Here is a 12,600-nt window from a genome sequence, read left to right on the forward strand (position 1 = left end):
TGTAAACATATACTGTAAAGACTGAGGCCTAATTGACTACTGTAACACAGCTGGTGAGAGCTTGGATAAGAAACAGCATCACCAAGCGGTTTCAAAGAAAGCAACGTCGGATCCTCCAAACACCTCAGTCAATGACAACTCTTTCTCTGTTGAAACAGCCAAAGGTTTAAAGGTCCTCTAATCTGTGGGTGTGCTTGATTTGGTGACAGGCACACCCCATTTCACGTTTCAGCTTGTGGCCTTCATTGGGTTCAGTTTTGCTTGACTTTTACCTCTTCAGACCTTTTCCTTCTGCATGCACCTTGGAGGTAAGTGAAGCTATGCCAGAAATCTGTGCTCTGACTCACAAGGGTGTCTTACCCTTGTGAGACTTTGTGCCAACACTAATCAAGCACACCCCTTGCTGTGGCTCGAGCCTTGCCAAGTCTTTATTATGCCGGACTACAATAAGATGGGAACAAGGGATACTGGTTAAAATTGAATTATGGTTAGGGTATTGTGTTACTTTGGTTTGATGGAAATATGCATGTCCTGATGCGAGATGGCATAGTCAATGGTTTAGGCTACTGTTTGTAGAAGGTAAAAGATGTAAGGAACAACTAGGATTTATTAAAGTTTGGGTTTTATAATCTTAGCTCTGGTCAAAGTACTTGCTGACATCTCAAGAAGCAGAAAAAAAGACGATCAGAAGGATTGTAAGCAAATCCCCAAGTTACTCCAACCTATTTGGAAGAGACACACATTACCTGAGTAACTGGACTGGTGACGTGCTCAGAGCCAATCAGCTATTGTGACCACAAAACAATCTTTGGTATTTTTTTGAAAAAACACCAAAAAGTAAGGACTTGATTGACTTGACTTGATTTGGATTGATGTGCACTACTCTGTTTGTTCCTTAGGGTGCCTGTTTCTTTCAATATTTAGAAGTAATTTTGAAAGCTCTGACTCAATTAAGAATATGTGCAAGGACAGTTTTTGGCTGATATGTCTAAATTACAGGAAGCATGGATTGTTTGAAGTACGTGCTCATTTCCTACTAGCCTACTTTGTGTGCATTAGTGCAGAGATTTGGCAGCTCACCTTGTAGATGCCATTCCTTCCATAGCCGGGTAAGGATGCAGACTTATTGTATGGGAAATCTGCCAAGATAAAAAAATTGTCATTCTCATGTCTTTTTTGAGTGACCCGTCAATATCAATTTTTTTTTTATTCATGCCACTCATACCCGGCTGAACTTGAGATCAGCTACTCACTAGACTGGGAGGTGTCAGTAGGCAGGCTGCAGGTCGATTTGCGGGGGTCCAGTTCTTCTGGACCCATCTGTCCATCAATCTCACTCTTCAAGATCATCCAACTGGTCCTCTACATAGCGAGAGAGAGAGAGAGAGAGAGAGAGAGAGACAAACGGAGAGAGGGGAGAGAGAGAGAGACAAACGGAGATAGAGAGAAAGAGAAACGGAGAGAGAGACGGAGAGAAAGAGGGAGACAGAAAGGGGAGAGAGCGATGGAAAGTGATGGATGATGGCAATGTATGAGTTAGTGAATTAGTAAATGGATGAACAGTATTTGTAAAGTTTAAAAAAATGACTTGAAAACTAACATATTACACAGATATACAAACACACACACACACAGACCCACCTTGCTATCCTCCCCATCCTGCCAGGATGTTCTAGAAGCTGTAAAACAGTCAGATGTTATTGTGCTGGACCATCTGCCTCTCAGCTACTCTGTGCTGAACTATTAACTCTACAGCAAATCAACCCTGGACCATGACATCATATCATCTACATGGAGTGGGATGCAGCCATTTCTTTCAATGTTATACATTGAGGTCGTCACTGACATTTTGGGAGTCTGACCCATTGCTCACCAGAGCGAGATATCCTAACAACTACAGTCCTGTTTATGGTCAAAACTTTCCCATGACAAAATATTTTGATCCATGACACTAAATGGCTGGATTTTTATGAGATTTGAATAATCTTTCTTCCCAGGAAGAAGAGGATTAAATACATTTTTGTTGACCTCCTTCCCCTTTCTCTAGTGCCACCATCAGCACAAGGTTTCCACTTGTACTCAAGATATATTTAAATTGGATTAATAAATTAATTATTATAAATAATACATTTTTTAAACTCTGCGCAAGCGTCATCAGCGCAGTGGCAAAACATATAAGGGATATATAGAGGGCAGTTTCTCCACTGGAAGGGCAGAAGGCACTTCATGTTTTCTCGACTGGAGGGGCGCCCTTAAGGGTATTTCATTTACTCCACGGGAAGGGCATCCCAAAGAGCACTTCATCACATTTTCTTTGCTAGAAGGTAATCCTAGAGGGCACTCCATCAATTTTTCTTTACTGGAAGGGCATCCTAGAGCGTACTTCATCATGTTTAGCTTACTGGAAGGGAATCCATCACTTCTTCATGTTTTCTCCACTGGAAGGGCATCCTAAAGGGTGCTTCATCACATTTTCTCCACTGAAAGGGCATCCTAAAGGGCGCTTCATCACATTTTCTCCACTGAAAGGGCAACCTAGAGGGTGCTTTTCTCCACCGGAAGGGCCTCAAGTTTTATCTACCAAAGAGGCAATTTAGCATTTCGACTTTATGTCCTGAAGCTTTGACTCCATTACTTTAGAGTGCTGCAGGAAGAAGTCCCAAAAACCTGTAAATGGGTTTTTGGTTAGATGCCTTAACGTTTAGTTCAAGGCCATGAAATACATACGTAAATAGCAGTGGTGGGCCGTCAGGGCCAGCAATGCCTTCTCTGCTGGCCTAAACAGAATCACAAAATTATAGCTATTTTATAATTTTTCACAAATACACTACATGTATTATAATTATTTTTCCCATTGTCTTATTTTGTCATTGCACAGCTACTGTCTTCCTCGGTTGATTGTCATAGTGTTCAACCAATCACATTTTTAGTTTGACATGTACGTATTGTTTGACATGTCAGAGCTTTCTAGGTAGCCTAGGCTACAAGTACGTCAACATTAACATGCAGCTCAGCATTAACGTGCGGCGTGATTGGTCAGTGGGCTCGCGTGACTGTTGTGAAGCAGAAAGCTAGCTAGCAGAACTTAGTATTAGAAGTCAGAGTTCAAGTTGAAAGATATGTAAGAAGTTATGACATTGACATGACATTTTTAGCGTTTTGCTTGGTGGAGATTCTTTCTTTTCTTTTTTACCTAGCTTTGTTTCATACACTCAATGGCTGAAGGAGGAGGAGAAACGGATTTGGTGGCGGAGTTACTGGCAACGCCTTTCTGGAGAAGGACATTTCAGGAAAAAATGGTCGGTAAACCCCACAGCTAGCAGCCCTGACCTAGCATGGACAAGGATTTGTATGAACGATATTCCTGGCTGACAGCGTCGGAGAAGCGTTGCACATTTTATGGCTAAGACTGTGTTTCATTTGCAACTGAGCTCTTGGTGTTTGGAGCTGTTTGGAGCTACGCTACGCTGACCAAGGCAGCAACACGACACCATAGCACAACAGGACACTTACAAGCTACGGTGCTTTTGAAAACTTTTGGAGACCCGAGTGGATCTACAACTCAACGAACACATTTGCAGGAGGACCTCTGACTGGAACTGAACTGAACCGATGTTCTGTACAACTGCGGTATTAAACTCTTCATTAACAAAGAAAGGAGACTTTGTCTTTAAGTGAACAGCAGCTTTGGTAAGTGAACTGCTTTGTTTTCCATCTGCAGTAGCGTTACTGCTGTTAATTTGTCTATGGTCTCGTTTTTATGATATGGTTAATATTGTTCCCTCTGATTTGAATAACATTTGAATGGGCCATGCTCTTCAGTGTGTGGCGGAATACATGTTTTAGCGCCGCAGAGTTACTGGATTGATGTGTCATGCATTGTTGTCATATAAATATATGTGACTGGTTCTTGTGAGTTTGTTCTGTGGCCATTGCTTTAGGCCTGTTTGAATAAGTAGAGAACAGCTAAATGCTGTGGGGAGAGTTTGTACAGTGGTGGGCCGTCAGGGCCTGCAAGGCCTTCTCTGCTGGCCTAAACAGAATCACAAAGCTATATCAATTTTATAATTTAATATTTTTTCTTAAATACACTACATGTATTGTAATTTATACAAATATTTTTCCCATTATCTATTTTTCTCATTGCATAGCTAGTCTTCCTCAGTTGCTCTGCTTCCAGTGCAGCTTGTTTTAAGTAGAGCTTTTATCCAATCAGATCTCACCTCTGTGTCTCTAGGTAAGAACAGAGCCAGAGGCCTGCAGACTCTCACCTGCAGCCAGTGCAGATTAAAGTAAATGAGAACGATATTGTTGATTGTCATAGTGTTCAACCAATCAGATCTTTAGTTTGACATGTTGGGCGTATTCTTTGACGTATCAGAGCCTGCGAGCCGGCCTATAATGACGTCAGCATTACATGCCGCTCAGTGTCCATGTGTAGCTCTGCCGCGAAACTTAACAGCAGAGGCTGATGGGTAGTGAATCACATCACGTGATGCAGCTCATCCAATCAAATATGGGCATTCTGACCCGAGTAAGATGTACCACACCATGACACAGGAGACTGAGACGAGGAAAGACATTGCAGAGCAGTACGTTCAACGTTCAAGTTGGGAAAGTAAAATCCTATGATAATCTCTTTGGGTCACGGCTTGTCGTTAAGGAATGATGGCGGATCCCATGGCCAGACCAGCTGAGATCATTATATTTTCCTGAATTTAGGCTTTTGCATTTACTAAATGCTCGAGCATTATTCAAACGACTCGTACCGAACGTTTTAATACAAAGATGTACATAGTTACAGCCTTAAAAATGACTTATAGCTGTGGCGCCATAATGTATAAGGTGGTATTTCAGCTGCAGGACAGCAGTGAAGGCCCAGGTATAAAATGCACGGCCCGTCACTGAGTTTGTAGCATGTGTGCTGCTGTTGTTTTCCTGCTAAGCTAGTTTAGCGCGCTTCCCAGAACACATGCGCCTCACCAGGATACAATGTTGTGGTTTCAGGTTGGGCGTGTCAGACAGCATGTTGCCAGGTTGAGTGAAGTCCACCGAAAACTTTTATCCAATCATTTACCCAATCATTTATCTTTTCATTTATCTTTTATCCAATCAAAAAAGTATTGCATTTTCCAAATGCAATCCAAATCCAAATGCAGGGTGGGGTAGTAAATACCCCACCCATACATTTTTAAGCTTTTATGTGTTTCAAAAAAGATGGTTGCAAACAAGTGGCCAAATTAAACTACTAAACATCATCATGCCGTACATTAGTCTGCCTTTTGCTTAGTGGGGGTGACATGAAGTCATGTGACTGTGGTGTAGTTCATTTATAGCCTAACGTTAGCTTTTTACTTCTGGCGGTTGCATTTGGCTTAAAAATTCATTAAAGTGTTAAGATTATCCTGCTGACCAAAACCTGTAAGTATCATAAACGTTTGTTTGTCACAGAACTTATTTATGTTAAATCTATGCTAACTTCTAAGTTTGTCTACAAAACTATGTCATCCCTGCAGCACTATAAAGTCTAGTAGGTGTCTTGGAGAAAAACAACCGACTGACCCAATTTATAATCTGTGCTATGGAATCAATAAATCCTGCACACAAATAACATATTCAAACTCTCTGTTTACTTAATCCAAGAGCCTCATTTAGATTGTCTATGGCCGGACAATTTAATGAGTCTGTAACAATCAATGTCAATTTACTGTAACAATAAGAAATTAAGTTACAAGTTGTCATATTAATATTGTATGTTCTCACTCTCATTACATTTGTCCTTGTCCATTCATCATTCCTTTTTTGTTGTGATGTTACATTGGACGTTGTTTCAGCAATACTAGCTAGCTATAAGTTAGCTGCACACATAACACTGTTTAACCTAATAAGGTGCAAATTAAACAGTGTTGTCAGGCCACGGAAAATGTCATCTCAATGAACTGCTTTGATTTGATTTTGGATATACTTCAAACTGTTTGCATGCAAAACAAAATTGTGTTACATTTGCCCTCCCTTCTACATACCGTTTGTTTCCATACTGTTGTTTAATGTTATGGTATGTGAATTAACATTCCATGGGCACAAATTAATTGGACAGGATGAATCCTTTCTTTTGGACAATGTTAATATCACCTAACATACTGCATGCTAAAGCATTACCATATGGAATTAGTTATCTAGATAACGTTGGTGAATACCCTCGTATCATGTATCAAATAACTTAACCAATGGGCCGGATTCCCACAAAAGTTTAGTAAGTGCAGTCCATTGTTCACAATATTTCACTTTACACAGCTCCATGGTTAAAGCACAAGGAGCAGTCTTAATCAGGACCCACAGACAGTGGTTAGGGGAGAGAAAGAGATTTGAACAGTGATCAGCGCTACACTAATGACACTTCACATAGTGAATCATGTACCCAACCTCTCACAGTGGAAAACACAGTCACAGCATCACCACGAAAACCAACAAATGAGCTGGTGAGATGAGTGCAGACATGCACGAAAGAGGTGAGCAAACTACTGTAACACCCAAGAGCCCCAATTCCAACAACCAGTACCAAATTGGTTGTAATGTCAAGATAAATAGTCAACATGACATAGTGTTGCAATGTCAGATCAGATATTGGAATTTAACTGGAGGGAAGAACTCTTTGTTACCAACTCTACACTGCATCACAGGGAGCAAAAACTGCTGCTGCTGTTAAGAGTCTGGCAACACCCCAATCAGTGATGTCACAGAAAGTGTTTTTCATTTGTAACCTAATGGAAAACATCTCCTGTGACATCACTGATTAGGGTGTGGTTAGAAACGCAACATACTTACTGTTAATGTTTCAACATCTGGAGGCCAGGGTCAGTTGTTGCTTTCTTGCATCAAAACGTTTGTTTTGCAAAATTCCATGTTTTTTTTGTTTTGTTTTGTCACACATTGCCCAATGTCCTAATGTTCAACCTTGATTTTTTATAACATACAGTGGGTGCAGAAGTCTTACACCAGCCTCATGCATGTAGATCCATGGAGTCTACTAGATGAGTGAAGGCTACAGCAAAAAGGGAGGAGAACTGGGATAAACAGATGACTGGCAGGCGACATGCAACACATCGTGCAGAGACCAGACCAGAGGTGGAAGTGTTAAGAGGAAGTAGACTGTACCATGCTGTTTGTAGATGGGGGGTTTTCTATAGATATTATCTTTGACCAGAGTCTCTGAAGATGTGAACAGACGCAGAGGAAAGAAAACGGAAGAAGCCAACATGGGAGGGAGAGAAAGAAAGAGAGAGAATGGAGAAAAAGATGCATGAGTTAGCAGTTATTGAGATATGCGATATTTTGAAGAAGCAAAAAGGGGGCCGCAGAATAGCTTGATTCAACACAAGACATTTGTCATAAATATTATGGCACATCAGAAACATCAGTACTTTTAATAGTATTCATGCAACATATTCAAAATATATCAATATCTTGTTTTTTGTTAAAAGGGAGGTTTATTGATACAGAACAATCCTATGGCACTCGAAGAATAATATCAGGAACCACACATGGCCCTCCGGCATCAATCAGTCTACTTGTATTAGCATTCTTAAGAGATTGTCAAGAAAAGAAAGGGCCCCATAATTGATAATGTACACATCACAAGAATATAGAAAGTTGACAGTTAATGTAAGTCTTGTTGCATCAACCCTGGAGGACAAAATATTTTTCCCTGAGGCTGATCTAATCCATCTCACTGTCAGGGGACTCTTGCAGAGATGCTTAGGAAAATTGTCACGCATTAAGTCACAGCAGAAACATGACTCACAATAAAACAACCCATGTGTGTCATTTCCCTGGCTGGTTTCAGTGCCTGTCAGTATCTGGAACAATACCCATATAAAAAGCAACAAGTACGACAGTGGTGGGCCATCAGGGCCTGCAAGGCCTTCTCTGCTGGCCTAAACAGAATCACAAAGTTATAGCTATTTTATAATTTAATAATCTTTCTTAAATACACTACATGTTTTATAATTTATAAAAATACTTTTCCCATTATCTTATGTTCTCATTGCACAGCTACTGTCTTCCTCAGTTGCTCTGCTTCCAGTGCAGCTTGTTTTAAGTAGAGCTTTTATCCAATCAGATTTCACCTCTGTGTCTCTAGGTAAGAAGAGAGGCCCGAGGCCTGCAGACTCACAAGTGCATCCATGTGCACTTTAAGTGACTGGGGACGATATTGTTGATTGTCATAGTGTTCAACCAATCAGATCTTTAGTTTGTTGGGCGTATTCTTTGACGTGTCAGAGCCTGCTAGCTGGCCTAGCCATACGTGATTGGTCAGTGGGCTAGCCTGACTTGTTGGGCAATCCCAATATCTGCTGCCCCTGCCGAGCAGACATTTTCAGCCCTCAAACACATTAAAACATATTCAAGAAATACAACTGGGAGGCTTGATTGTCTTCACTGGCGTCCATGAATGGAGAAGGACTTCTTACTGGAACTAAAACACACGGATGTACTGAACAACCGTGAGATTAAACTCTTTATTAACAAAGAAAGGAGGATGGACTTTGTCTTTAAATAGTGAACAGCAGCTCTGGTAAGTAAATGCATTTGTTTGTCTGCAGTAGCTTTAATATGCTTGTTTATACATTATTAGTTGAACAACTTGTTTTTGTGAAGATGGATTTTTGTTTGGTTTTATATGTGATAGGAACCATTGTTACGTCCAGTGTTGCTCTGGGGACACATTTAGCTGGTGCCAGTGTTGCCAACTTGCTTGCTAAATCTGGCAACTTTCCAAACCCTCATGGCGACTTTTTTTGTCAAAAGTTACGAGCGACAAATCTAGCGACTTCTTCTGGTGTTATTGGAGACTTTTCTGATGTTTTGACTGTCGTGAACGAGCAGCGGGTGCTGCCGTGAGCCCCTCCGCCGCTCCAAAGCACACACAGGCGGGTACTCTCACAGAAGTCTCGTGCAGCAGTCCCAGCTGCAGTCAGAGAAGAGAGGAGACGCACTCTCGGCGTATTCTCTGCAGCTAGTGCATCTATAGGTGTTGGCTTCATTTTTACACAAAATAAATAATAACTGTAGCTGTGTTTCTGCTGCAGGACAGCAGTGAAGGCCCAGGTATAAAATGCACGGCCCGCCACTGAAGTACGATGACTATGAAAGCCATTAAGCGGATAATCTTTGGCTGTTTTTCAACTTAACTTGCTTCCAACATAAGAATTATTTCTCTGTGTGAGTGACAGTGCCAGTCAATGGGCCCAATATGCTGGATCAAACAGATTTCCAGTGACAGTGAAGGATATACTGTTCGTCAACTCCTGTTCACATGCAGTGTAAATTCTATACTTAATGATGCAATCTCTTGTCAGATCATTGCTGTGTTATAAAGAGATTGCTTTGAAATTAGCAAACAGTAAAAAAAGAGCCCTAAAATATAGAGAATACAATCCATAAGCCAAAGGCAACTGTTTACTATACACAACAAAGACATTGGGCCTCATGTAAGAACCGCTCATACTAACAGGTCCAATCTTAGGATGCACAAATGAAGGATTTCAGGGAACTTGGCTTGAAGGTTGAATTTTGTCTTACATTTTTGTGAATGAAACTGGAGGACGGAGTGGACCATCAACGACCATGTCAACGAGGAAATCCCACAAACACGCAACTTCTCATGTACAAGTGGCAGTCATCAAGTTGAAACAAGCTATTTACCACAAGTTTTTTCAGTTCAGATAGTTTTCTCAATCAGACTTACTGAACCTCACAAAAAGTGAGAGGTTTAGGATAAAAATAAAAAAACGTTCTTGCATGAGGGCCCTAAACAAACACACGTTGATAGCTTCAGAAGACTTATCTGTATGTACCTAGAGAGAAATAAGTCCCAATAACTGGAAAATGAGTCAAATCTGGTCAAAATTTGTATATTTGTTCAGTAAAAATCTTTCCTAACCTCCAAGGGTTGAAGTTTTAACCTATCTGCAGTAATGTAGAAATGCTGTGTGGGTAGTACACCCAGCATCACTGTCGGGTGAGTTAGAGATACAACTGACTTTGAACTCAGTCCCAAGAGGTCAGCTTGGTGTTAATATATTGGTTGGTAACCTAACTTAAACCTTAGTATCAAATCAAATAATGATATTTCCTGTTCTACAAGAGATTATAACAGTGAAATGTAACAGTGTTTTTAGTGTCACTAATGACAGCATACTCTGGTCTATATAATGCATAAAGATGTCGGAAAAATGAAGTTGAGTTGTAAGCGAAGCGGTGCGGTTATGGCCTACCTGGTACGTGGAAATGCCGGGGAGCAGCCACGTATGTAGAGGAAGGGGATTTGCCATCAGAATAGGTGGATAAGCTGGGGGTACTCCGACCACTTTCACTACCTTCAGTTGGGGACAGAGTTTGGTGGGCATTGGATTAAAAAAAGCAAAAGAGAAAAGGTGTAGGGGAAAACAAAGGGTGTTGTGGGGCGAAAACAGGCAGCATTAAGGTAAGAATATTAATAACGCTCAAATATGAAGCTTTGATCACATTACATTGATGCAGGTGACTTGATAACCCAGCCATTTACTGTATTTATCTATTATACTGAAACAATGTCTGACTTTTAAGTAGAGAATCCTACCAGCCTACTGATCTGTTCAGTGATGAGAGACAAAAATCATCCAGTATACATTTTGAATGCTACCGCTCTCGCATAAATAAAGTTACAGCACGTTATCCCTCTGCCCAAATCTTTTTTTCCCCAGTGGCGTCCTCCAGATCTTCTTGGAGAGCCCCGAACATTAGTTGAGCTTGGTGATGTAATCTCTCCATAGTATCCTGAAGTTCCCCTTTAGGTGTCCAGACAACCACAGGAAGGTATACTAGGCGTCTGAACCACCTCATGTGGCTCATCTCATTGCCAAGCAGCAGCTACTTTTACATAGATAGAGACCATCCTCACCGAAACCACACTTATATCTCTAATTATATTTTTTTACTCAAAGCTTATGTCTATAAGAGGGCTGGAATGAAGACCAATGGAGCTCCTGCTCACAACCACAGTCCAATAACCTCTGATGATGCTTATAATCCAAAGCCAATGTTAGTCATTGTTTGGGTGAAAATAATAACGGAAAGGCCGTTATTGAAGTACACAAGTTACGTCTTTATACTTCCAAGTTCTTGATTGCGTGGATTACAGACAAAATAACATCATGCTGCTTTACAGTACAAACTGCTTTACACTGCATTGAAGCCGCTGAAGTGACTATTTCAAAACTTGTCCTGAAACCTACCTAAAGGAGACTATAGGGCTGCTGGTTTTGGACAGTCCCCAGATATGTTCGGAATTAGCAGTAGAAGAGGAGCTGCTATTGTTCTAAACAGCTCTTCATCTTCATTTTTTACAATAATTGACCTCCCGCTCCTGCCCATTGAACGCAGATTGGCTAATCATAGTGCAAAATCAGCCAGCTACGACCCGGGTCCGACAACTATCCGTCTCTGTCCGATCCTCTCTCATACAATCGGTTCTGATTTTCTACATTTTCAGGCTGATTTTGTGGATTTGGAGCTAGTCATGGTTAAATGTTGTGAAAGAGTAAACTCGTTAGCTTCTATCTTTAACTTTTTAACCTGTTTTTGCTGCTGAATCAGTTTGACATATATCCTTTAAAAGCATATTGTAGACCCTTCTGCCTGCTTCTCTCCGAAATCACTTTTGAGTTTTTTTCCTAAAAATAGAAAATATTTATTCAGGGTGAGTGACAGTGTGTGCTCCATTGTGTCTCTGACAGCTTGATAGAGTAGCAGTGAGGCAGGGCTTCGCGAAGGGTCAATTACTTCCCACTTAGCTTTAGAGCTAAATGCTAAAAGTTCTTGTTAGTGGTAGTACTAGTACCAGAGCGATGATTTACCTGGAAGGAATGGATGATCCTGGAGACTTTGTTCTCATCACTTTCAAGTTTACACTACAAAATCTCAACTTATTCTGAATATTTTTATGATTATTAGTATTAAGTGTAGGTGCAAAAAATGCCACTGAAAGTTAACCTTTCAGATGTTCTATTACATCGGTCTAGGTTTTAGGTGCTTAAGCGTAAATGTAAAATACATTAACATTTTGCTGACTGCATGCATGTGTGTGTTGTGTATCTATGATCACAACCAGGGTCCGACCCATTGTGTTACATCACAGTCAGGCTGGGTGATGGAGTCACTGACACCCTTAAGACCAAAAGTAATAAACACTCTACATCCAGAGTTTTGAGTAAGAAACAGGGAGGGAGAGAGAGATTGAGAGAGAGTGTTAGCTGAGTGAACACACACTCTTCTCCCTCAGACCAAGAGGAACCATCGGCAACGATCTGGATGCAAGTGGATGAGATCACTGACATACACAGCAGTGCTGTTAGTGCTGGTAAAACATAAAACATCTGGAGCTAAGGTAGGAGGTGATGGAGGCTTGGGGAGTTAGGGAGGAGATGAGATAAATTCATGTGAACAGATTGCACATTTGACAATAAGTGGAGCCAATTCATTCATCATAAAACAATAACTTAATAAGAAAATATGAAAGATGGTTTGGGGATCATCAACAAGAAATCATGGAAATAAAAA

The 12,600-nt window shown here is 40.8% G+C and overlaps 1 protein-coding gene across 2 annotated transcripts in view; it reads right to left on the reverse strand.

Moving 5' to 3' along the window:
- The window catches only part of ablim2 (actin binding LIM protein family, member 2), a 79,362-nt gene that overhangs the window by 19,699 nt on the left and 47,063 nt on the right, over window positions 1–12,600 (reverse strand). For both annotated transcript variants that reach the window (XM_079295698.1, XM_079295697.1), the window contains exons 15-19: window positions 10,278–10,379; window positions 7,156–7,209; window positions 1,642–1,679; window positions 1,254–1,362; window positions 1,081–1,139 (exon numbers count right to left, since the gene is read on the reverse strand). In XM_079295698.1, the coding sequence (XP_079151824.1) occupies window positions 1,081–1,139; window positions 1,254–1,362; window positions 1,642–1,679; window positions 7,156–7,209; window positions 10,278–10,379 (362 nt within the window). The remainder of the gene's footprint in view (window positions 1–1,080; window positions 1,140–1,253; window positions 1,363–1,641; window positions 1,680–7,155; window positions 7,210–10,277; window positions 10,380–12,600) is intronic.

This window comes from Melanostigma gelatinosum (genome assembly GCF_949748355.1).
Source record: "Melanostigma gelatinosum genome assembly, chromosome: 23".
NCBI lineage: Eukaryota > Metazoa > Chordata > Actinopteri > Perciformes > Zoarcidae > Melanostigma > Melanostigma gelatinosum.